This window comes from Mycteria americana, chromosome 21 (genome assembly GCF_035582795.1).
Source record: "Mycteria americana isolate JAX WOST 10 ecotype Jacksonville Zoo and Gardens chromosome 21, USCA_MyAme_1.0, whole genome shotgun sequence".
Classification (NCBI taxonomy): Eukaryota; Metazoa; Chordata; class Aves; order Ciconiiformes; family Ciconiidae; genus Mycteria; species Mycteria americana.
This window is the reverse complement of record NC_134385.1, coordinates 1631687-1657494: the sequence shown is the minus strand read 5'-3', so window position 1 is coordinate 1657494 and position 25808 is coordinate 1631687. Positions and strand designations below refer to the sequence as shown.

At 62.0% G+C, this 25808-nt stretch overlaps 2 protein-coding genes across 3 annotated transcripts in view; one reads left to right on the top strand and one right to left on the bottom strand.

The window, feature by feature from the left end:
• AGO4 (argonaute RISC component 4) overlaps nt 1–25808 on the top strand; it is a 234818-nt gene that overhangs the window by 165059 nt on the left and 43951 nt on the right. The window lies entirely within an intron of this gene.
• Nucleotides 14578–18827, bottom strand: C21H1orf216 (chromosome 21 C1orf216 homolog). Of its 2 annotated transcripts, none has more exons than XM_075522383.1 (2): nt 18622–18827; nt 14578–17235 (listed from the first exon to the last, which is right to left on the bottom strand). In XM_075522383.1, exon 2 carries the CDS (start codon nt 17217–17219, stop codon nt 16377–16379), a length of 843 nt encoding a protein of 280 aa, XP_075378498.1. In that variant the 5' UTR covers nt 17220–17235; nt 18622–18827; the 3' UTR covers nt 14578–16376. The 2 variants fall into 2 exon arrangements, with proteins under 2 accessions (XP_075378498.1, XP_075378497.1); XM_075522382.1 differs by lacking the exon at nt 18622–18827 and adding an exon at nt 17334–18536.

Below are 25808 nucleotides of genomic sequence, written 5' to 3'. Positions count from 1 at the left end.
AAGTCAGGTAGTAAATCAAAGCTCATCCCTTAAAGTGCGTCTCAGCCTGGGAATACTGTATGTGGAATATGCTTTAAAAATGCATGGCCTTTGTTGTGGGGATTCAGAGAGCTTAAAAGAAATTGAGTGCTCGCTCATAAAGTGCTTCTGCTGGAGCGCTAACAGCCTGCTCATCACTTTTACAGATCTTCAAACCCCTAGATCTGAAAGCACTTGACAAAGGTGTTTTGTCTCCCATCCCAGGGCGAGGGAAGGGGAAGGTGGGGGTGAAGCAAGCTGCACGTAGCAAGCCCGGAGCCGGGTGCCAGCAGCCCCTCGAAGCCCCCAGGAGCCAGTCCCCCCTCGGGCTGCAGCGATGGGCGTCCTTTCCCCGCTCCAGGGCTTCACACCCCGCACGGCCCCGCGGGGTGGCACGGCCTCGGCTCGCAGGGACCACGCTGCTCCGGCCCTTGGGGCTTCAGGCCATCCCTTGGGTCCCTCCCCGCTAATTAATACCTCGCTCTGGCAACAGGCCGGGCAGATGGAGGTGCCCCCCCGGGAGCCCACCCCTCCGCAGGGCAGGAGCTGAGCCTCCGGAGGGTGACCGATCCCACAGCTCCCATTAACACCAGTGGTGCGAGGTTGGGTTGGAACCCGCGGTGCAGAAGTCTGAAGATGGAAGCCCCCGCAGCTGTGCAGTTTAACGGGGTGATAATTGGGCAGCGGGAGGGGAAAGAGCATAAACAGGAGGCACAGCAGGGCCAGGGGCTTTTGCACTGAGCTGGAGGCTTCTTCCTCGGAGGGGGGGCTTGGCAGCTGCCCCTGCGGTCGGGGGGTGTCTGTGGGGTGGGTTGCTCCTCTGCGCTCTGCTCTTGCTGGATGGGGAGTGGGTTGACGGTGCGGCTCCTATGGGGCATCTTTTCACAGGGGGCTTGTCCCATTCCTGCTGATGGAAAGGTAAATGGAGGGAGAAACCCAGAGGTCTGCCCTGCTCAGGGGTGAGCAAAGCTTTGCTTTCCTGCCCGGCCGACGCGTGCCAAGCCTGCAGCCTCCTCTCGGGTCAGGGATGCTGGGCTGGGGGCCGTGCACTGCTGGCCTCGCTGGTGGAGCAGCCAGAAGCCGAGCAGACCCCGGCAGCAAAGGTAGCAACGGGAGGAATTCTGCAATTCTACCTAAAAGGGATAAAAGCGCCGAACCCAGGGCCACGATGCTCCTTTAGCCTTGAAAATCTGAATTTCTTCTTTAATCTGGGCCTCTTCATCCTGGCATTTAAAGCTTAAGGTCTTGTTTGTCAGGTCTTTCTCAAGGTGATGAGATCTTGCCATCGTTTAAGAAATTCTTCAGCGGGGGGGGGCTGTGAGGGAGACAGCATGTGCAGTGCAAGAAAATAGCTTGGAGCAGCCCCAGAGCAGGCAAACCCTGCCCGGGAGCGGGGAGCTGGAGCTGCCCGTCCCTGCTCAGCCCCATCCAGGGGCTTCCCAGGGCTCCCGGAGCCGTCCCCGTCCCCGTCCCCTCGCTGCCCACCGGCAGCTCCTGCAGCCTCCGGACCTGGCTTGAAACATGGCAAAACCCCCTCTTCCCTGGCAAAACCAGGCCCTTGGAAAGTTCCTGCCACTTCCCTGGCTTTGAAATCTGACCCAGAGCCTGGCTCTCTCCCTGTCTGCTCCCATTATTAATAAACTTTGAAGGGCTCCCTTCTGTCCGTAATGAGATTAGTGTTATTTTCATGCATTGCTGCAGGGCAAAGGACTGAAAAAGTGGCTGATCTGTAAACTAAAGGGTGCTAATCTATAGAGGGTGGGTCCCCCGTTCTCATGGCCTCGGGGGCTGGGTGAGAGTAATCAATTAAAAGAGGGGATTAGAGGTGCCGTGGTCACCTACTTTATTGAGGTCACCCTGACACCCTCCCGAGAGCCGGCGGCCCTGGGCACGCTGCGCCCGTCCGGCCCGGCCAGTGCGGCTCTTAGAAGGAAAAAAAAAAAAGCCTTAATCACCAGCCCCTGTTTACACTCTGGACCCAAAGGAGCAGTAGGGGAAAATCTGTTGTTAATATATTAATGGGCACAATTTGCTTAGCGGGTCTGTCTGGGCTTTGTAAATTAATGCTAATTTAAAGCACAACCTCACTGTCTTTTTTTTTTTTTTTTCAACTTTATTCAAGTGCTTCCATTTTGCCGTGAACTTGGGAAGGAAAAAATATACGACTTGGCCAAATATGGTATTGCTTTTGCTTTGGTTTCATAGAGGTTGTTTTAAATGTGGACTATTTTAGGGAAGGAGAGCGTGGCCTGGCTCAGACCGAGTGTGTCAAAACACGGTTCCAGTGTCCGCAATTGCACACAGAAGAGATTTTCAGCCTGAGTTTTTTCCTCACCAGAAACACTTTGGGCAGCTTTGTGCAGGGGTTGAGTCGCTGCCCACGCTCGCCCCGGTACCTGCTGGTTAAAACCGAGCCGCGCCGCACTGACACCGGCGATCACGGCGTGCTCCCAGGACCTCTGTCCTTCCCTTTGGATCGCAAATCTGTGTCTGACAACGGCCCAAAGCCCTGACTTGCCCCCGGCCCGTCTTTGAGGAGAGGAGGGAGCGGTTTGCGCGCTGGGGGGCTCGGGCGCTGACAGTAATTAAATGCCTCTTTGCGGCGAGCAGGAGCCTCGGAGCATCCCGGGCCGGAGCTGCAGCCGGGGACCGCGGCACACCCGAGCTCTGGGGAGCGGGATGCAGCACATCCCTCACCCCTCCTCTGTCATCCTTCCCCCGGGATGTCCCAAGCCACCCCCGGGACACCCAGGGCACGGGGACCACGAGCGCAGCAGTGCTTTCCATGGCGGCCAAGCTGTGCCCTGGCCGCAGCCGGTTTGCAGCGGGGTGCGGGGCTTGGGCGGCGATGCCAATTAGAGGTGCCACAGTTGTCACCCGCAGACATGGCTTGGTGGCGTCGTGCTAACGCTCATCCACCCCGAGTGCTGGCGAGGAGCCGGTGGGACGTGTCGCTGCCACCATAACGCGTCCCCTGACAGCCCACGGTGCCCGAGCGGGGTCCGAGCCCCCCCGCCGCTTCCCAGCGAGGACCCTCTGATGCCTCTCTCCTCGCTTCCACGTGCGAAAGGGATGTCAGCTTGGTTTTATCCCAAGCCCCGTTACTGTCTCCGTGATAGTTATGGGGTGCTAAAGGGATTAGCAGCCCCTGCCGTCTGCTGCCTGTGCCGGGTGGGTACGGTGCCTTGCTCCAGCAGATAACGTGGGAGCAGCAATGCAGAAGCGGAGTCTGTGAAAATAATTACCTTAATTTCAAGACCAATTTTAGACAGAGGAGGAGCCTGATGCTATGGGGAGAGACGGCTCCTTTCCTGGGTGCTGGGGTGAATGTCAGGCGCAGAGAAAGGAGCTTTTCTTAAAATGAGGGTGGGCAGAGCGCACCAGGAGCCGGGACCGTGCTGGATGCTGCGAGGCTGCGGGTCTTGGCTCGGGGGGGGAAAGGCGTGTGAGCATCCCAAGTCACCGGTCCCAGCGGTCGCAGGCTGCTGGTCCGGGGGGCTGTGGCTCGCCCTGTCCCTGCCCCGGAGGGGAAATTCCCCCTTGCTGTAGCCTCGTGCTGCGGGCGGTTGGCACCAGCTCCTGGCACGGCACCGAGTCGGGAGCTCGGAGGCAACAGCCGTAAGGGAAAACCAGCCGGTCCGGTGGCTCACGGCACGGCCTCGGGAGGCCTCAAGTTAGGCAACTTAGCAGCTACCGTTTGCTATTAACACTTCATAAGATTTTGTGTAAAAACAGGAGAAATAAAGGATTTCGTGGGGGAAAGCAATTAGAGGCTGGTTGGGTGTCGGTGGGGGCTGCGACCACTACGACCAGCGACAGACATTTATGAAACTGCGTGAGATAAGGGCACCCGTACTCAAAGGGCACCCGCTGCCCGTCCCACGGTGCTAAGGGGGCTCTGGAGCACGATGACTCGGCCCCGCGGCCACGCTGCCTGCCGGTCCTTGCTTACTTCCTTCACCCCTTGATGCAGCTCTGTGCAATTTCTTTTCAGCTCATTCACGTCTTTATGCTTATTCTTCCTCACGTGCAGCATTGATGGACTCACCGTGGGTGCCCGCAGACGGGCAGTAACCCACAGCAGCAGCGCCTGGGCTGGTCCAGGGGAGCCCCTGGGTGCAAGGTCGTGGCTGCAGGATGTGGCCGGGGCCAGACCCTGCTCTGCGGTTCCCCAGGCTGTTGCAATTATTCCCTGGGGCTGGAGAGGCCACCGGGGACTCGGCGGCCCTTGCTCCACCCTCAGCATCTCTGCTGAGCCCAGCCGCCTCAGTGGTTTCGCATCCTCAGCTGGCTCCCAGCATCCCACCTCCAGCCGCCACGGGGTCCGCACCAGCCCTGGAAGCGACGCTGCTCCCCCCGGGAAAAGGGGGCCAGTGGTTCCCCGGCTTTGCCGCGCTGCTTCCGCCCCACCTCCTGCTTCGAGCCCCCGGGAGGGGACGACCTCCCCGGAGGGCTCTTGCTGCAGAAAGACCCTTCTGGTGGGCCGGGGGGGTGACTCCCCTCCACACCCCCTCCAGCCCTGCCGCTAAAGCCTGCCCTTGGCAGCGGGTTTAATCCTCGCAGCCACAGGGTCCGGGCTGCATTGCCATGGGCGCTGGATTAGGGACCGGCCCTCAGCACTCCTTTGTCCTCCCTATTGTGGAGCATTTTGCTCGCCTCTGCTTTAAACCTTGTAACCATTTTGCTGCCTTTTAAAACCGGGTTGAATAGGGGGTGGGATGGAGAGGGGTGGGGGGGGAGAGGAGCCGAGGCTTTGAGGCTGAAGAGAAGCATTCAGGCTGCAGCTGCCCCGTCTCGGCACATTCCCCGTGACCCCCACGGGCACCGCGGAGGCCACCGAGCATCATTGGCAACTCGGCCGCTGCGGGACAATCCACCTGCTTGCTCAGGACAAGCACTTTCATGCCTATTGGGATTAGAGATTTTAAGTGTCGTTCCAAATTGTGCGGATAAACAGTCTTGTGAAAACTTGTTATCGTGGCAAAAAGGCCCCCGCCACCACCCTTAGTCCCTGGCCTTTTGTTCGGGCAATTTTTATTGCCGGATTGGATTTGATGAGGTTTAAGGTTTATTCTTAGGACTCCATTGAAGAGCTGATCCTTTGTCTCCCACCGTGGAGCGTGAAGAATATGAAACGCAGGCAAAAATAAATCTGCTTTTCACATGCATTAGCCCCCGGTACACGCGGGGACCACCAAACGCAGCTGAGAGCAGCAGCACCCCCGTCCCTCCACGCCTCCGCCTGCACGGGGTCTGCTCCGGGCTTGCCGGGGCCGTCCCGGCTCCGCACCCTCTCCCGAATCCCCCTGGCCCCCTCCGAGCTGGGGCAGCCCCCGCAGGGCGGGTGGCCATAGGCCTTCTCCCCGTGCAGCCCGAGCTGCAGGAGCAAGGCAAGGGCAGGAACGCTGATACAGATTTAGGAGGTGCTGGGTCTGCAAAGAGCCCAAAACACGGTGAGGGGAGAGAAGAGCATCCTTCCCTGCTCCCCCCCCCCAAAAAAATCCAACCCCACTGGCGGGTCAGTCCCTTAATCGCTTCATTTATCACCAGTCACTTCATGAGAGATTAATCAGCGGAGTCATTCCTGAGGAAAGGTTGCTCCAGGGGCTGCCTTTCATTTGAGAGAAGCTCCCTGCGAGTTTCACCTTTATTGCGGGGAACCTGCTCCGACACGTTCCACGCCAGCTCGGCCGCAGCCGCCCAAGCGCCGGGGATGAGCCCACGCCCCGGGCTCCGTCCCCACCTCGTCCCCGCAGCCACGGGGCTGCTGCTGAGCACGGGGCACGGCTCGCGCCCAGGCTTCGAGCTGGCGACTCCCAAGCAGCCTCCGGGGCAGTTTTGGCAGCACCGGGAGCCGGCGGCAGGCACCTGGCACGAGCTGAGAGGCTGAGTTTCTGGAGAGCCTGAAGCCAGAGGCAGAAAATCATGCAAAACTTGGTGGATTGGGCTGGTTCCAAGAAAAAAAAAAAACAACAAACCAGGGCATGCAAAACCTGCTCGGAGCTGAACGGGAGCAGGGCTGGCGTGGAGGAGCACGGCCGGCTTCGAGCGTCGTCTTTCCCGATGGCTCCCACCGCGGTCCCGGGAGGTCTCCTCCGGACCTGACCTCTCCGTCTGCCAGGTCCCACAGCCGGGAGCTGCCACGGCCTTGTCCTCCGCACACGAGCTGCCGAGGGAGGTGCACGCTCCGGCCCGGCGGTGCAGGCAGGGGTGCAGGCAGGGGTGCAGGCAGGGGTGCAGGCAGGGGTGCAGCCCTGCCCCACGCACGCCAGCTCACTGCAGTCTGGACAAACAGACCTTCGGGGAACCCCAGCTCCCCTGCGAGAGCCTCGGCACGACAGCACATCTTTATTTCTCACAGCATCTCTTCAGCCAAGCCTCATCCCCTGAATGCCCGACCCTCGAATAAGAGTGAAAACTAAATAATAAAGTTAGAGGGAGAGAGGGAAAACTGAGTGGTGGAGAGGCCAGGGAGGAGAAAGCTCTCCTCCAACAGGGCTTGAAAAGAGGTGGCGAATGAGCAGGATGGGACCCGAGCGTGCCATCTCCAAGCATTTAGGGTGCAAGGCACCCTCGGTGGATACCCGCTGCCTGGACGGTTGTCCCACCGTGACGTACCGTGTCTGCGGGAGGGACAGCAGAGGAGGAGAAGGAGGAAGGTTAGCATGGCTGGGACGCCCAAGCTAGTGCCGCAGATTCAGGACAGTTATTGTCACCCTGTCCCCCTGGGCAGCCCTGGGCAAGGCTGGCGTCGCGCTGCTGGGGAGGGCCAGCCTGTCCCCCATCCGCCGCCTCGCTTCCCACTTTGCATCTAGCGCGATGATTCCCTAGATACCCAGTGATGTTCCGGCTCCTCCTGTTTGGATAAAATATCTGTAATTACACGCATGCCTAATTTGAATTATTTCCACGGCGCAATCCTAGCGCTTTGGACCCTCCTAAGCAACTTGGCAGGAGAAGTTAGGTGGTGGCACTTCTGCTCCTTGGGTGGGTGACCAGCACGGTCATCGGGTGATCACCATGGGGTGCTAACTGCTCACTGCCAGCACCCAGAGAGGGTCTTCCCTGGGGTCCGGCAGGTTCCCGAATGTACTTCAGACGTCTGATCCCATAATGGGGAATAGGGAGGGGGATTTTTCTACGTCTGCTCTTAGACCTGCCGTGGTCATCCCCATTTTGAACCTGGGAGGGTGCGAGAAGTTAATTGATGTGCCCAAGGCCTCGATTGTAGCTGCAGAGACGATGGATGCTTTCCCAAAGCGGCGCTGCTGTCAGCAATTGTGGGGCTGGTGGAGAAGGTACTGAGCGAGTTCCTTTGGCCTGTGCCGGGTAAGACGTCAGATTCGATTCTCATCACGGTCCCTTCTGGCCCCGCAGTCGATGGGCTCAGAAGTGGGGTTGGCCGGGGAACAAGAACAGTTTCATCAAATGTTCGAGGTTTTAAAACTTGGTTTTCTTCCAGCGTGCAACCAAACCGAGTCCTTTTGAAAGCTTTCCACGGCGAGCCACCCCGACGTGAGCACGTCCCAAAGAGCTGGGGGCTGTGAGCAGAGCCCACCACGGGCAGCAGCAACCTCCCCGCCGCGGGCAGGGCCTTTTGGGGGGCAGGCTGCTTCCCAGCAGGTGGGCACGTCCCAGCGATGAGCACGTCCAGCCCCGAGAGCCCCCGGTCCCCTTTCCCGCTGCCCACCCCAGCCCGCTGCTGCGGCGGGTCCCTGCCTGCCCGCTGCCTGCGCTGTCAGGCAGCATTGTCTCCGCATGGCGGGTTTCTTTCTGTGCCGGAGAGTTGTGCATCCCCTCTTAGCTGCGCTCAGCAGCCTTTCGCTGTCACATCGCATTATTTGCTCGAGGAGAAGTGACTGATGAACCTTCCCCCCGCCTTCCCCTGCCTGCAAAATTCCTGGTAGCTGCCCGGCATCGCCGGGGCGCAGGAGGGGAACGGCGGGAGAGGGGACCCGGAGCTCAGCACCCATCGCCGTCCCCCTGCCCGCCAGCATCCGCAGAGACAGCCCGGGTGGCTCGGGGCGTGGGGAGGGCTATTACGTGGGGACTGGGAGGTGACATCTCGGCTGGGTTTCAAAGGCACGTCCTGATCCCCTCCCATGGGGTGGGCATCTCTCCACCCGGGCTCCTGCCCGCTGCTGGGTTTGGGGGTGAGGATCCGGGCAGGGCTGAGCCCCTCGTCCGTGGCACGGCAGCCTCCCCCCGCCATTTCCCCCCACTCTTAATTCGTTCTCCATTATTTTTGTCTTCCCCTCCTCCCCCTCGCCGTCTCAGCTGCCTGATGAATGAAGGATGGGTTTTTAAGCCTTTTTTACCCCCAAGGCCCGCAGCGCTGGCTTGGCTGCTATCGCTGGGATAAATGCAGGCTTTTCGGCCTGGAGCAGCATCCGGCAGAGCCGTGCCACCCCCCCGCGCCGGGTTATCAATCCCCGCTCAGCATCGCCAGCGCCGGGCTGGGTCCTCTCCACTGGGAGCCCTTTTCCTACCCTCTGGCCACGAGAAAGACCAGTGTGGCTTAATTCTGCACAGTATCAACACCAAACAGACTCAGCCCAACGCTACTGGCTTCTCTTAATTCATCTTTGTATTCCTCATTTTTCATGAATTTTTAAAAAGTTTCCATTCCTCTCCGTGCCTCTGTCTTAGCCGCTGGGTTTCGGCGGGTTTGCCAGGGCACGCGTGCCCCTGCGCCTGCCTGGGCTCTGCGTCCCCCTCCTCGCCCTCCCGGAGAAAACAAAGGAGACGGAAAGTCAGCTTGGATCTCCCCACCCTGGAAAGTTTTCGGATGGCTCGAGAAATAAAATCTCCCACAGCTTGGCAGATGAAAGGGCCGGCGCGGTTATCGGATCCGTGCCGCTCGGGTCCTGGCACGGCCCGGTGGCACGGTGCTCTCCCTCTCGCCGGCAGCAGCCGCTCCTCCCGCCAGCATCACTCAAACGTGAAAATACAGATGGTGCCACTTGCAGGGCAGGGCGGGAGCCGTGGGGTGGAAGGAGACTTTTGGAAGGTAAAACAAAATTATCTGAGCCCTCAACGGACTTAAAAAAAACCCAGATGCATTTCTTTGTTGTTTTGCTCTAGTTCAAAAGGCAGCCTCCATCCATGACTGGGAACTGGAAGCTGCCTTCTCCCTCCTGGCCCCGTCCAGAGAGCAGAGAAATTAAGGCAGGATAGAGAAAAACTGAGATTCCCAGATGGAAAAAACAGATAGAGCCCATGAACGCAGCCGAGCCAGGGTTGTTTAGAGCCAGTGTTTCGGTCTGAATCTAGGCACAGATAAGCTGGGAGCCTTCTTCCACCCACCCCGACCTCAGCCTTCCTCTGCTCCCAGCGGCACGCCGCGTCCCCAGGCCCGTGGGGAGCTCGGTGGCCGGCCCGGCCGGCCCCGGGGCCGGTGCTTCCAGCCCGGCTGAGCCTGGCTCCCGGGGTCTGCAGCCCGGGGGGGTCGTGTCTGCAGAGGGTGGCAGCGGCAACGCCGCGGTCCCACACACGTCACGGCTGAGCCGGAGCCCGTCCTCGGCAGCCCCCGGCCCCGTCCTCGTGTGCGGCAGCCCCCGGGGCATCGTCTCCCCCGTCCCGGCCAAAAGGAGCTAGCGGGCCCGCGCAGCGAGCCCCGTTTGGGATTGCGTAGGTGTTTCTTGGCTGTCCAAGCAGAACCTTTGTTTTTAAGCCCTTAATCAAACGCTCATGGAAAGCCAGCTTGCGCGGCACTTGCATTATTAGCCCCTCGGAGGAATGAAGTGCGGCATCGAGGCTTCTGGGATTCAAACCGACGGTTCCAGGGCTCTGGATATTTCAGTGCTGATGCTTAAACCCAGGAAGGCATTCCCTCCAGCAAGACAGCCACTACATCATATGGGGAACGCACTATGAAATAATGATGTACAACTGGCCTTGAGGCACTCTTTGCAGCTTGATTGGCCTCAATGGCAGAAGCATAACCGGGAGTTTATTGCTTCTCTTCTAGTGATCTTTACTCCCAGCTGTTTTCTCGGGGAGGCCTGGATCCCTGTACCTCATCCGAAGAGCCGTGGGCTGCTGGCGAGGTGCTGAGGGCGGCCGGTTCCCAGGACGGGGCTCTGCCATCGCGGGGTGGATCCCTGCGGGAAAATCCCCCCGACCTCTGCCCAAGGCAGGCGACGAGACCCGGGCATGTCTTGGAGCCCTCTCCCCTCCTCCTGCGGGTGCAGCGAGCTCCCGGAGCAGCACCCAGCACCCTTGGCTCCAGCACCCAACCGTACCGAACACAGAGCACCCGGCTGCTCGCCCCTTCGCACCACGTCCCCTTCGCCAGCACCCAATCCACCGGCGTGCCCGCGCCTCGCCGCTGGCCTGGGCGAAGGCCCGGTGACTGTGGCGATGCCCAAGAGCTGATTTCTGCCCGCTGAAATCCCTGCTGCCTGGGCAGGAAAGGGGGCAAAAAGCATTTTCGCGCAGAAAGTTGTTGCCGATCCCCAGCTCCTGGTGCCGTTTGCAGAGGGCAAAGGTTAGCTGGTTGCAGGTGATTTTTTTTCCCTTTTCTTTTGAGGAGCCGTGCTGCAAATAGCCTGATTTCTAAGATTCCTCTATCATTAAAATGTAAATGAAAACAGACACGAAAACAATCTGAATTTCCAGCCGAGTTGCTCTTGCTTAATATTCTACCCCGAAGGGGGATGTGCGGAAGCAACAACATTTCAAAGGGAATCATTAAAGAAGGCAGGCTCAAACTGCGTTTTCATCAGATACCGTGGCAGAGCCGAGCACTCGGGGTCTTGCCCATCCCGTCGCTGCTGGAAAGGACGAGTGGGAAACAGCTTTGGAAAAAAGAAACGTCCAAATCAGGGAGAGGAGGACCTGGACGCCGAGCCGGGGCTGCGCCGGAGCGTGCGACCGCCCGCCTGGCCGGGGAGGGCTGTGTCCCGGCGCGGTTCGGCTCCGGCTGCGGGCAGGCAGCGCGTGGGGCCGCGGGTGCTGCGGGTGCAGGGTGACCTGTGCGAGCCTGCGCGCCCGAGCTGGGCCAATGCCCGGGTTTTAACGCGTCCTGAGGTTTTAGAAACGTCCCGGAAGGGCAGCGGGGTTTTACGACGCGTCCTGACACGTTAGCGGTGCGGGCGGGGGGAAGACCCTGATACTTCCCAAACCTGCCCGCGGTCCCCATCCATCCCGAGCTCTCAGCATCGGCGCTGCTTCGTTCTGTTTCAAGCAGGAGGCCGAGGTGGCCGTATTTATACTGCCAATGTAATGCATTTAAAATTAAATACAAAATACCAGGGAGCGAGAACAGCCTGAAAAATCGTGTGAATCGTGGTTCAGCCACGCACCGGAGCACCTGGGGTAGGGAAAGGGCTGGGCGGTTTTGGATGAATCCCGAACACAGGACTCGCTGCTCGACTAAGCTGAAATGTCAGGAGCGCTCTGGCTCGGAACAGCTCGGAGCGCTGCTGGGTTTGCATTTGGCTGCTGCAGAGGTCACCGAGCAGCGGCTGCGCAGAGGCTCGCAGGCTGCAGGATGCGGCCCCGGTGCCGCACCCGGCTCGTCGTCCGGCCGAGGGAGGAGAGGCGACGGCTCCCGGGCAGCGCTGGCGCAGGGCTGCAGGATGGCTTCAGCGTCACTCTGGGACAGTCCCCAAACGCTGCAGGGAGAGGTCCGGCGACCGGGGGGGTCTGTCCCAGCGGATGCTGCTGGAAGAGCAGGGATGCGCTGAGGCTCAGGGCCACGCACGAGCCCCCAGGATCTGCCTCCGGCCCTCGGGTGCCCGCTGCTCGGTGCCACTTACCCGAAGTCGAAAACGAAGCCTGGCTGGGCACAGAGCGTCTCTGCTAAGAGGCAAGAGCAGCGGAGGCATCCCACGCTCAGAGCTCTCTCCACGCTGCCTGTCTGGGCATCCCACGGGTGATGCTCGCCAGGCAGGGGCGTCTGATCCCTGCCGTGGACCCGGACCCCCTCCTTTTCCCCATCCGTGCTTCCCGGCCGTCTGGAAGGGGCTGCAGCGTCCGTGCCGCCCCGTGCCAAGGAAGGGGCTGCGTGGAAAAGGCTCTCAGCCGCCCGGCTCAGGTGCCCGCAGGCGGGACGGCTGAGCCTGCCCAGGGTGCAGGGAGGACAGAGCCCCTCTGCTCCCCGCCGCCCTCCCGGACCTCCCAGGCAGCGGCAGGTGCTCCCGGCATGGCGGCACATATGGATCCTATAAGGGCTGAGATCATCTCTCCGGGCAGCTTCGCTCCTCTGTGCACTGGGGAGCGGCGGGGAGGGGCGGCGGCGGCGGTGGGACCCCGGGGCTGCCGGGGACACGGAGCCCCTCGCCGCGCTGGGTGCTGCCCGGGTGCGGCGTTTGGGGCGAGGGGAGAGCCCCGGCTGGGCTGGCCCTGCCAGCCGCGAGCAAAGGAAAGCCTTTTCCCGCTGTAAACCGAACATGCGAGATCTGGAAGTCTCCGAGACACAATAAACAGGGGATCCCGGGATGCTTGAAGTATGTCCCAGTCTGGATCTCTGGATGTTAATGGCCCGAGATGATTAATTTTCTTTTGTACTTTCATGGCATCAGTTATCACATCATTTGATTTTATTTTTAAAGACTTTTTTTTAAGCCCACAAAATACTGTAAAGAGTTAGAATGGATTCAAATTACAAGGTAAAATATTTCCCTCCAAAGCTTCATAAATACTTGATTTTTTTTTTTTTAATGCTATTATTTTAACTTTCAAAGAAAGGCAACGTTTGCCAAATCTTGCTTTGTGCAGTAAAACCAGTCCAGTGTTACAGGGATTTAATATAATAATAACAATAAACTTTCAGAGGAGACCTTAAAAACAAAGGGCCCTGTCTGCCGTGCATGGAAATCCAAGCTCGCATGCCCCGGGGTCCGTAGCTCGTTTTTCCCCGCGTGCCGGGGAAGCGATCACATGCGAGCCCCAGCCCCGACGTGGCTCCCCGCTTCTGCCCGGCCCCGCACAACAGCCTGATCCAGACCCCGCTGGCCTCGCTCGGTCTCCCCACCGACCTGGGCAGGTTTTGAAGCCGGAGCAGCTCCTCCGAGCCCCCGAGCGCCGCGTTATCCATCTGCGAGCTGAGGATCCAGCCCCTGATTTACCGAAGCCTGGAAATCCCCGAGGACGGAGACGTCCCCGGCGAGGTCCTCGCTGTCCTCAGCCCCGGGCCGGTGCCTGCCCGTTGCACCCGTCCTGCGCGGGGCCGGATCCGCACGCGCAGAGGGAGCCGAGCGCCGGGCGCAGGGGGGCTGCAGGATCACAGCCTGCGGGCGGGCGAGTGCCCGGGGAGCAGAGCGGGGTCCTGGCTCCCCCCAAGCTGGCACGGGCTCAGCCTTGCAGCTTTTTGTGTCTTTATTGTTTTTCCCCCTGCAGTTGGTTGGGTTTTTAATGAATTCACAAATCTCATTTGGGCACCGGAGCTGGGGGTGGAAAAAACTCTTGTCTGAAGTTGATTTTGCAAATCAGCACTGGCCATCTCAAACCAGCTCTCGGGGCATAAGCATCGGGGCCCCCAATAACCGAGGAGGAAGCCTCTTGCTTGCGGAGCAGATCCGCCACTTTGATGTGCTCCCGCAGTTATTCTTTCATTTCTTGAGCAAATAATCTGGATTTTCACAATATTTACCTTGGAAATAATTATTTGTGTAAAGCATTCGACCAAGATAAACAGGGAATCGCTGGGTCTCTCTGCGGGGCTGGGAGCGCAGGCGGCCCGGGGTCTCATGTTCCCCGAAACCTGCCGGAGCGTGTGCTTCCCGGGCAGCGGCCGAGGTGGAAAATGGGCCTTAAAGCCGAGCACGCGCACGTCCTAACGAACCGGCCGAGGGCTGGGGACAACCCTCCTCGAAGCCCCGGCTGCAGGGCACGTACAAGGATAGAAAAATGCAGCCGCTCTGCCCTTCATGAGTTGCCAGCCCAGCCCCCCTGTCTGTAAAAGGGGCTGTTGCATCCCCGAATTCCCACAGATTCAGAGGCTGTAAAGGAGAAGCAGGAAGGGGGGGGGAAAAGGTGAAGGAAGGTTCAAAGGCCTGCTGCAGCTTCGGTTTTTCATCTCCAGTTAATCTCTGCAAGGCCTGAGGCAAAGTCACCTTTGGGTCAATACTCAGGTGTTTTTATCTGCCATCCCCATCTGCCCGGAGCTGCCTCCGCAGCCCTCCCGATCAGCCGGGCCGCAGGGCAGGGCGGTTGGGTGCCCGGGGAATCCGGTCCCCCCGGTTCAAGCCAGGCGCTCCCGGGGCGGAGGGTAAATCCTGCACCCCCGCTGCACCCCAGCGCCAGCTCCCTGCCACCCACCGCCCCTCGGCCGCGGGGAGAGACGGGAGCGGGGTCACGCTTGAGTTTTTAGAAGCAAAAAGGCTTTTAAATTGAGCACGCGTTAACTGCCGGCGGTGGCACAGCGCATCGCCGGCCGGCGCGTGCCCAGGGATGCAGGGATGGGAGGAGGGTGCCAAGACCTGTGCCCTCGACCTGCTGCTCACCCACGCTCCTGCGGCGAGCACGGGGCGGCCGCTCCCGGCACGCACCCGCTGCACGCCCAGCGGGCTGGTGAAGGGCAATAAAGGAACAAATCCACCGGGGGCTCAGCTCTTTCACCTCCGAGGCTTTTATTAAGGTGTGCAACATGCCCACGATCACACGTCTGGGATACGACACAGGCAGCAGGCGCCGGACAGAAGCGAGCAGGAGGGCGGCGAGGCAGCGCGAGCCTCGCAGGGATGCTGCCGGACTCCTCCGGCCCCCAGCGCCGGGCGCGGAGGCCGGCACAGGTCGCTTTGAGCCGAGCGTGCCCTTCGCCACCGAAACGTCCTTTGCAGAAGCAGAGTTTTGCAGATCGCCTCGCTTTACCTACGGGCAGCAGCAGCCCTGGGTGGGAGCAGAGCCCGGCTGTGCCCCGGTGTGTCCGGGAGGAGGCTCGGTGCAGCCCCCGGCCCGTGGGCCGCTGGTGGGCTCGGCCGCGGGTATTTATTTGTAGTGCAGTAGCATCTAGCGGTCGGTGGAAGCCGGGATCTGCCCAGGCTACCGGCTGTGTCCCGCCGGCCGGGCACTGCACCCCGGCACCAGAGCGGGGTCCCGGCGAAGTCACGGCCGCCTCTCAGCTCCGCTCCTCCGGCGGGGAGAAGAAGTTTGGCTGGGGGGATACAGCAACTCTGAAATCTCTCATCACCCTCCTTTTGCAGACGAGAAACTAAATTAATGCCTGGCTTTGCAAAGCAGCTCCAGGCAGGACGGGAAGCGTGGTTCCCTCCCGGCTGAGCCCTCGGCTTACAGCAAAACCGCCCCGCTGCCGCTCCTTCCACATCAGCAACTTAAATAGAATAGATGTCATATTAACACTTAGTAAAACACAGCAAACAAACACAGCATCTCCTTTTTAATCTCTACTTAAGAAGACTGTTCTCTGCATTCTCTAGGCAGTCCTCACTGGATAAAATGTAGATTAGAAAAAAAATACTCTCTTTGCTTTCAAATGATAAATTAATATAAACACCAACAGTACAACTTTGCAAGCAGCTTCCTGATCATGCACCGTGTTAAAGCATCTCCCGCGACAGCCAGATGTGCACATACACACACTGGCTGTAAGGAAAAATCTAAATGAATGCTTCTCTAATACTGAATTAAAAAAAAAAAAAAATTGGATTTGAATCAGTTGACACTTAAATTTATTTTTAAGCATTCTGAGGTCACTTTTCAGAATATTTTTTTTCTCCCTCGACTCTCTGCATGAGTTTAGATCTTATCTGCAAAGCTTTTACGCGGGCTTCATTAGGCGGCGCACCGGGGCGAGTCCCAAGGAACAGCTCAGGACACCTTGCTCGCACCGAAAGCACGAGCAATGTTTAACGGTGGCCGGGCTGTTTCCGTACGGGCGCAGCGGTGTGGGTGCGATGTGGGGGTGAAGTGAGCTTGTGCTTGTGCCCGAGCACACGCTGAAGTGCTTTGCCCAGGAACGCTTAAAAGCTTCGCTGCCCCGAGGCCCTCGCTGCCAGGCAGCTCCCGCACGGGGAGCTCAGCGCAGGGCCTGTCCTGGCACACGCGCGGCTCAGCCGGGCTCACGCAAAGGACGGTAAATTAGATGTAACAGATGAGCCTCGTCACCCTGGGCTCAGCAAACCCCAAGGTCCTGAGGTCTACCCAGCCCGACACCCCACGGTCCCCAGACCAGTGGGACACAGTGCAGAAGAAAATTAATTCCCATGCAGAGAGAAAATTGAGATGAACGCTTCGGAGACCCTCAGCTACGTTGGAGAGAGATGGGAAGGGCAGGGCAGGCACCCAGGCGCCCGGCGAACGCTCTGCACCGGCGTGTGGCATGGAGATGCCGCCAGGCAGCCCCGCGCCAGCCGGGAGGGCGAGGGCTGGGACGGGGCAGCGCCGGCGGCACCTCAGGGGCTGGGGGCAGCCGCGCCGGCAGCGCACGCCGGGCCGTGCTGCATGCAGCGGATGAGCTCCTTGCGGTTATCCAGGATGGTGTCAAAACTCTCCTGCAGCCGGTTCTGCTGGTCCACGACTTTCTGCTGGAGGCCGTGGATCCAGCGCAGCAGGGCCAGGCGCCGGTACATCACCAGCTGGATGTGGTGCTTCTCCTTCTCCCGCTCCTTGAAGCGCTCCTTGTCCTGGAGGTGCTGCACGGCCTCTGCCAGCGCCGGGAAGAGGGTCCCCGGCTCGGGCTCGGCCACCCCCAGCTGGGGTGGGCTCCCGGGGAGGGGGGCAGCAGCCGGAGGGTCCCAGGTGCTCCCGCAGGCGCTGTCGGGGCTGTCGATGCTGAGGGAGCTGCTGGCGTAGCCGTTGTCCTCCACGGGGGAGCTCGGGGGCTTGCCGCATCCCCCAGCCGCCTCCTTGGCTGCGGCGTTTTGGCCCCCCGCCCCGCCGACCTCCGCTCCCTCGGGGGGGCTGCGCACCCCCCGCTCGGGGAGACACGGCCCCGTGGCGCCCAGGCTCGGGGCGGCATCCCTAAGCCGGCCCTGGACCATCTGTCTCTGCATTAATAACAGCAGATTATCAGACGGATTTGTCGTGTTTTCGCTCCGGCTGGAGCCCTCCTCTGGCGGGGACCCCGGCGCTGGCCGGCTCCAGTTCTCATTGCTGTCGCACACCTCTCCCACGAAGTTGGAGTTGGAGTCCTGCCCGCACCCGGCCCCCGGGACGGCCGTGCCCAGCGCCGGGCCCCCCCGGCCCTGCCGGAACGGGGCGTTCGCCGGGGCACCGGGCGGGCAGACGGCAAACATCTCGCCGGTCTCCTGCCTGCAAGAGAGATGCAGAGCTGTGAGGCGTCCGTGGGATATGCGGGCTGGCACAATCAGAACTCTGATCAGCTACAGCGCGATAAAACATTCTCTTACTTCGTTTGCCTCTCCTTAAAACTGCTGAGCCCCAGCCACGGGCCAGGCCAAAACCCAACTGCTCAAGGCAGAAGGGCTCGTCCTTTCCCGGCGTTTGGCCGCTGCTCTCGGCGTGTCCCCAGGCAACACCATCCAGGGGCAATTTCTCACCTGATGCAGAAGCTCGGGGCAGACACCCCCCCCTCCCCCCATCTCTCCTCCCTGTGAGCTCCAGCCCAAAACCACGCTTCCGTGGCTTCCTGACTGTCGGAGGGCATGGCGGGGCGCAGGCACGCAGCCGGCACGCTCTGCTCCAGCAGCGTTTGTGCTTGTGGTAGATGCAATTAATTCAGTGCTGGTAGAGGTTTGCTTGGAAGGAGCTGCTTTTCTAAGAGCAATAAAATTTATTTAAGCAGGTGAGGCTGCCTGGGCTCCTCTGCACCAAGTCTGCCGTCTCCCCTGGGCTGGGCTGTGGGTCAGGTCTGGTCTCCGCCAGCGCCCAAACCAGTAACCCCGCTGGGCTGCTTCCTTCTCTGCAGGGCCGCGAGCAGACAGGACCAGAAAAGGAAAGGTTAACCCAGCGTTTCTTGCCGGGTCATCGGCAGCGAGAGCCCATCTCCGAGCTCTCTCCCAGCAAGGACACGCTCACAAGAATCACATGCAGGAAAACCCATCGCGTGTCCCGGTTTCACCCCTGGAAAGCGGCACAGAGGCAGGACGGGTCTGGGGGGCGGCGTGCCCAGCTTGGGGCGTGGGGCGCAGGCTGCAGCCGTAGCGGGGTCCCGGCCAGCAGCGGGGAAGGGCCGCGGAGATGCCCCGGGGCCCGGTACAACCCCGGTCCCGCCGCCTCGGCCCCGTGGCTGCTGCGCGATGCCCGGGGCAGGGGAAGGCGGGCTCAGCCCTACAAGTGCTGTTTGCAAGGGCGCGGGTGGCACCAGGGGGAGGCGGCCGGGGGCTCCCAAAGGCCTGGGGCCGCGCACCGCAGCCCCCCCCCCCCGCCCCCGGCCCGCTGCCCTTTGCGCTGCCCAGGACCGGGGCACACCGCCACGGAACTGCTCCGGCCCGGGCGCTGGCGGGGCGCGGAGGCCGGGCCGTGGGAGGCTGCGGAGCCCGGCAGCGGCCCTGCCCCTGCAGGACCCCCCCCCCCTCGGGCCGGGGGGCGGCGGGGAGAGGCGGCACCGGGTCCCCCCGCCCGGCCGCGCCGCAGCCGCACTGCGCCGGGAAGGGGGGGGGGGGGGAGGCTGCGACCCCCGAGCCCGGCCCAGCCCCGCCGCGCCCCGCTCCCCCCGCCGCGGCAGCGAGCACTCACCGCCGCTCCGCGCCGCTCCGCACCGCTCCGCGCCGCCCCGCGCTCCCTGCGCCGCCGCCGCCGCCGCGGGTGGGAGCGGAAGCGGCCCCGCGTGGGGAGGCGTCACGGCCGCACTTCCGCGGCCCCCGCGGCCCCGCCGGCCGCGCCCGGGGCTGCTGCGGGGGGAGGCCGGGGCTGCGCGGCCGGGGAGCGGCCGCTCTCGGGGCTGCCCGCCGCCTCTGCGTGCGCGCATACGTGTCTGCCTATATATACCTATAGGTGCCGTGCCTCTGCGTGCGGCCCGAGCATCCCACGGGAAATTCCTCCCCTGTCTGCCTGGCCTGAGGGGGAAAGCGAAAGATTCCCACCCGTGTCAGCCCGGCCAGGGAGAAGGGTGGGAGAGAACCGAGGGGGCAGGGGGCCGTGGGCTGGAGACCCCCGCCACGCGCAGCCCCGGCGTGGGGTGGGAGCGGGGCCGTGCGCCGGGCTGGCTGCGTGCGGCTGCGTCCCGCCACGGGCAGGGCGGCCGGGTTCCGGACACGCCGACTCCTTCCCAGCCCCTGCCCCGTCGGTCCCGTGAGCCTCAGCAGGTCCCCACGGGGACGAGGGGGATGGCGGGACCCACGCTCTCAATGGGGCCTTTATTCCCCTCGCCCAGAGCCGAGGTGTCTGCGTGCTGGGAAAGGAAAAGGCTCAGCAACATCAAACGGCTCCCACGAGCGCCGGGCCGGCACAGGGGGTCACATGAAGCACCATGAGCGTTTCGGGAGATAAAGAGGCTTTGTGGGGCCGGGGGGGGAGACGCACCGCGCGGCAGCGAGGCGGGTGGCCTGGGGCTGGGAGCCGGGGCGGGGGTGGCCGGGGTGCCGCAGACCCCCCGTTACCCGCGGAGCTGCCCCGAGCGAGGACGGTCTCATCTCCTGCTGGGTCCGCCCGCCGTGGCCTTCACCAGCATCCCGTGGTAGCTCTGGGACAGACGTGGCATGAGCACAGAGCTGTCACCCCAAGGGCTCTGCAGCCCAAGCCCACTCTGACCAAAGTGAGTCTTGCCGGGGGCTCGGCAGCTCCCACCCGCCCCAGAGGAAGAGGAGGGGGGGATGAAGGTGCTTTCAGGGTGGACAAAGAGCCTCTCCAAAGCTCTGGACTGTTGGAGGTGGGACGTGGGGGAGGAACGCCGAGAGCAGATGTTCCCCCATGACATTGCAAAGGTTCAGAATAACGCTAATAAGTGATAAATAAGTTATTTTAACTTCCCATCTGCCTGACAGGCCCCTAGGCAGCCTCTCCTGCCCCGGGCTGCTCCGGCCCCAAAGGCTTCGACACCTCCGTCGGGGAGCAATGGGTGGGGTAGGACCGAGAGCTGTAACTGGGGCGCTTGGGCTGCAGCACTCCTCCTAGGAAAGCCTGAGATTAAAGAAACAAAACCTTCCCGTCACACAGGAAAGGCAGAAACCGACTCAGGCGCGTCTGTGAACGGGCAGGAAAGAAAAAAGAGTTTGGGCAAACAATGGCCTCAGCTCCGCTCTGCTCTGCTCTGCCTTGAGCTGAGTGTTTGCTTGTTAGCGCTGGTTTGTGTTTCGCTCCCATTCGGGGCCTGAACTCAAAGCAAAGCAAAATATTCACCACTGAGAGCAAAGAGGAAAGTTTCATCGTTTGGGGACCTTCTCCGGTTTTCTGAGAGGAGGGACACCTGAAACAGGCCTTTTTCATCGCCGGTTTAGACTTCAACAAGCAAAAGAAAACTACAAGTTCAGCTGGTGTTTGGCTCGTGGGGCGGGAGCGGGGTTTGCTCCTCTCTCGGCTTTACTCGTCCCCACCCCAGGAATTCCCGCGGGGCCGGTGGGTGCCGACGTGCCGGAGCCTGCTGCAAACCTGCTGCGCGTCGGCTCCGGCTCCGCTGGCGCTGGCGGGAACCTCCCCACGTTCGGGGGTTCCTCCCCCAAATGCCGGCCATGCCGGGAGCCGGGTCGGTGCGGGGTTGATGGAGGGGGCCGGGAGCAGCGGTTGCAGGGGTCTGTCTCGCCGGGGCTGGTTTTGCACTGGTGCAGCTCGGGTTCAGCCCAGCACCCCAGCCCCAGGATTATCTGTGTCTGATGGAGACCAGAGGGGTTTGCTGCCTGCAATGAGAACGGCTCCGTTCCCCTGCGAGCCAGCCGTCCCCTCAGCCCCAGCTGCCCCTCGCCCCAAGGACGCTGCCCGCGGGGACGGCTGCGGGGAACCCCAGCTCAGGGCGCGGGAGAGAGGGGACGTGGGGACACCGAGAGGGCTGGGCCCATCCCTTTGGGGCAGGGGGAAAGGGGAGGTTTGGAGGTGGAGGGGGCTTAGTGATGGATTTCAGAGTCGTCTTCCCCTCCCCTTCCCTCACTTTGTTCCAGAAATAAATTAAAAGCTCTCCCTCCAGGAAATTAAAAATCATTTAAGAAGACTGAGCACAGGACCTGATGCGCTGGGGTTTCAGAGCTAAGGGCAGTGCACTTTGGGGCTCAGAGGGGAGAAGGGTGCTGGGTGACCCCCCGGAGCCGCTCCAGAAGGCACCGGCACCAGATTCCTCCACCGAGCAGGTCCCTGGGACCCTGGATGCAGCACCCTTCCCCTGGGCTCAGCAGGGGTCCCGGCTGCAGGAGCCCCCTTGCACCCAGGGGATTTCCATGACCGCTGGGACCTTGCACCCGGCGCTGCCGCAGGGAAACACCGGAGACGGGAGCCCGGCACTGGCCACGGTGGAAATCGTCCTTCAAACCCAGCACCCGGCTCCCCGCTCCCTGCACTCGCCCCGTGCGCAGGGCAGGCTGCCGTCTGCTTCTCATCTGCCGTGCGTCCCGCTAACCGATGCAACGTGCCACGGGCTTTGAACAAAATTGGTCCCAGAAGGAGCCCTCGCGCTCGGCCCCGTGCCCGCGTGACGTCGGCCCCGTGTCGCAGACGTGGCGGTGGGTGCCCGGCCTCTCTGCCAGGAAGGAGGCACCGGGGAGTTGAAAGCCGCCCGGTGCGGGATGGGTTCGGGGCTGCAGCGCCCGCGGGGGACGGCCCCGTGCACGGCCGTGTCCAGCCCCGCCAGCGGGGACCGGGGTGGCGGAGGCAGGGGAAGGGGTCTTTGGGATGAGGCAGGGTCCCGAGGGCAGGGACGCCGCGGCCTTGCTGGGGAGCTGTGGGGTGCAGGAGCAGGCGAGTGCCAGCGTTGCTGCTCCCCGGGTTCCGCCTGCAGCCCCTCTGCTCAGCGTGCACGTGCAGCGCGTGCCCCCGCGCCCCCGCCGCGTGCCCACGCGCGCGCACCGCACGCCCACGCTGCGCACGCCAGCGCTTGGGCTGGGAGAGCTGGGGAGGGCTGGCGCGCGGGGAGGCTGCGTGCGGGGGGAGGCGCGTGGGCTGGAGGCTGCAGCGCTAGAAGGAAATGAAACATGGTTTTTTGGAGATTTCCACATTCTTCCTCTCCCCGGGCTGCCGTCAGTTCCCATCTCCCGCCCTGTCCCGCACGGGGCGCTGGCCAGGCTGCGCACGCTGGGGGCGATGGCCACGGTGGGGCCGCGCTCAGCCACGCAGCGATGCTCGGATGGGCCCGGCCGGGCGCCTTCGTGGCCAAGAGCACCCAGGCACCAGCCCACCCAGGACGCAGGTCACCCAGGAGCCACCGTCCCACCAGTGGGCTCAGCCCAGAACCCCGGTGCTGAGACGGGGAACCCGTCCCGAAAGAGTTAAGAGGGAAACATTGCAAAAAAAGACAAAGAAGAAATTACAAAAGAAAAAAGTGCCCTGAACCACATGCGACCTAACCTCCCCAGCGGCTCATCTGAGTTTAATAACGGAGGAGGGAAATCTCCCAAAAAGCTCTCAGAGAAATTAAAGTAAACAGCGTGCTGACCTCCAACCCTGCGCTGCCCCGCCACTGACTCGGCCCGGCTGCAGCGGCCACCGGTGCCTCGGCATTCGGTGTAATTGTAAACACATTCGGGTAAATAAGAGGGGGGGCGGTGGGGGGGTCCCAGGGGAGCCGGTGGCCGGGCGGGAGCAGCTCTCCCAGCGCCCGGCAGAAACCGGGGCCGAGCGCTGGGTCAGCCGGGCAAAGGCACGGCCACGGGGGGTGCCACGGACCGAGGGCTCCGGGCTGCGTGGCCACGCCGCGTCCCTGGCCGCGAGGGGCTTTGCACGGCCGAGGCTTCTGGACCGATGCTGCTGGTGGGGCCAGGAGCCACCAGCACCGTCACGCCGCCCCGAGACTGCGGGGCTGGGCTGCAAAACCCAACGTCGGGAGCGCTGGCGGGTCCTGCCGATGGAGGGAGGAGGAGGAGGAGGATGCTATAAAGGGCTTGTCCTCTTGGCCTCACAAAATTTAAAAGCGACGCTGTTATTTTCATAGATTCTGGTCATTTTTGTAGGCTGAGGGAAAGAAAAGCAACCCCAGGCTGTGCGAGTGCTGGCTCTTCTCTCCGGGGAGGGGCCGGCAAAGCCACCGGCCTCCGAGAGGGGAAGCGGGAGCTGAGCATCGTGGCCAGCGTGGCCCCGTCCCTGGCCCTGCTCCGTCTGCATCCCTGTCCCCATCTCCGTGGCTGTCCCCATCCCCATCCCCACCCCCGTCCTGCGGTGCCCTCACACGCAGCGTCCCATCATCTGCGTTTCCCACGGGGTTTCTGGGGAAAACACCACTCAGAGGCAGGGGAAGGGGGCAGAGGGGGCTGGATCCGGGCGAGCCCCGCTCCCCTGCCCCGCAGCCCCAGCACCCGGGCTGGTCCCCGCTGCCTGCCATCTACCTGTAAAACAAATTATATTTCAATCAGAATCAAAGGCAGGGACAGATGCGCTGTATTTGGTGAAAAATGCCAGGAATCCGCAGCCAGATTGGATTTCAGAGGAGCCGGGAATCCCGCGGAGGCCAGACCATTTCCACGGGACTGGAGGTCAGAGCCCGCTCCCCCCAACAGCTCCCAGCCCCGAGGGTCAGCCCTTGGGGTGCGTCGGGATGCTGGGGAGAGGAGGAGGAAGAGGCGGAGGAAGGGGCCGTGGGGCCAGGGAGCCCAGCGGGGATGTGACCCTGCCACCGCAGGGACAAGCCATCGGTGATGGGGACCCGGCTCTGCCCCCGGGACACACAGCCCCGTGACCCGGCGGGGGGAGAGACCCCCCGTGCCAAACCGCCGGTGCCGGGGGAGAAGCCCCCTTCCTCTTTGCTTTCCTAGCTCCCCAGAATGGGTTTGTCCTGGTCTGGGGAGACGTGCTCTGCCAGGAGCGCGAAGCTGGCGTCTCGCAGACGTTTCCGCTGGGGTTTATCCGCTGCTGAGCTACAGAAGGGGAATATTGACGCCAGCTCCACCCCTTCCATCAGACCAGGACCCAAAAATCACCATTTCCTCTTGGCCTGTGAATCACTAATAAACTCCAGACAGAAAGGTCTGATTAGGAAATTGTTTGGGAAATGGAGAGGAAGGGGGAGGGACCGGCGCTTGCCGCCTCGGCCAGTGGCTCTGGGCGGCTTTGTCCCTCGGCGTCACCTCCCTGTGCCGCGGGTCGGGTCCCTGCCCGGGGTCCCTGCGTCTGCTCCGGCCACGGGCCGCATCCTGAGCCCAGCCCAGGGGCTCTCCGGGTCTGGCTACAACCAAAGTTCACCAGCGGATGGATTTGTCTGTCTGCGAGGATTTGGGGATGAAAATCCCTGTGTACGCTTAAGCATACATTTTTTCCTTTGATCGCTGTCCATCGGCTGTGCCAGGGCAGCGGCGCTAAACGAAATCTTTCCATCATTTGATATCTGCGGCCGGGCACTCGCCAGCCTCTGGGCACGAGAGCCTCGGCTCGTGCCCGAGCACCGCGCGTCCCCGGGCTGTCTCCTGCCCACGCCAGACCCGGCCATCGGCTTCTCGCAGCCCGTGAGACGGGGACGCTCCGGGCAGGGGGCTCCCAGCTTGCAAATGATCCAATAAAGGCAGCAATGCCTGCGGGTTACGGTCTGAACACGCGGGAAGTTTGGAAGAGCGCAGATCACCCTTGCAGGGCCGTGAGCGGCCGGGGGGGCTGCACAAAGCCTGCGGCGGGCGCCGAGCCTTGGCCGAGCCGGGGCGATGCTGGGTGCTGGTCCCGGGGTCCGGCCGCGGTCTGGCGTGGCTGCCGGGGCGGCGTGGATCCCCGCGCCCTCCGCTCCGCTGCTCAACGTGTGTTTGGGAACGGCTGTGCCGTCGCCCTCACCAAAACCTAAACATTTCAAGCCAAACAAGCCCCTGCAGTGGGGCTCCCCTTAGGAAGGGCTGGGGTAACGGCACCGATGCTGCAAACGGCCCGTGCCGGCGCTCGGGCAGCACCGTCCCCGGCCCGTGCTGGTCCCTGACCCCCACGCCCGGCAGCGCAGACCTCTCGGCAGCGATGGGACCATCCCCTCCCTCCCGGCAGATGAAGCGGTCCCGGCAGCGCGGCTCCCCGCACTCCCCCAACTGCTGCACACTTGTCCTGAAACAGAAAGGCTCAACATTTGGACTTCATAATGCAGAAAACTTCAGGATTTTGAAATTTCAGTCTTGGACACAAATCTGATACATTCCTTAAATGCTTTAATTTATCCCTTTGTCACAATATTCAATAAAAGGTTTCGTTTCAGCTGCCCTGCTTTGATTAAGAACTGTAACAGATCCTAACCTGAAGGAATCATCTTAATATTGCATTCATGGAAATTAAATGTTTGATTGCACATAGTCAGAATTTTCTGATGTGGAAACTGCTCCACTGGAGAACTCTGAACAAGCTCTAATCAAAAAACACTTCGGTTGGTTTTTTTTTTTTCTCAGCTTCCCCTTCACCTATAACAAGTCAAAACATCTGTTAAAATTCAATCAGAGCAAAACTGGCTGAAAAAATTAAAATTCAGAGTGTACGATTAAATGACCGTCCACATTGCAGCCAGGTGGGACGGCGGCACGTGGGTTCTGCACGCAGGGTGTTGGTCTGGCCAGCGCAGGCTGCGCGGGAGCGGGGTCCCATGGGGGCTGTCCCACCGCGCCGCCCCCTCGGCACCGGCACCGGCACCGGCCGGGCGCTGCCACGCTCGTCCCCGCATTGCTGTGAGCCGCACGGTCCCACCGGCACTGGCCGTGCCGTCGCTGGGGGCGATGCCGACGGCCCGTCGAGGCAGCAGGGTGCGGCCCCGGTGCGGCGCGGGGAGCGCTCGGTGTGCGCCGGTGCTGGCCGGGTTCCCCCCGGCAGAAGAGGCCTTCGCGGCAGAAGGCGCC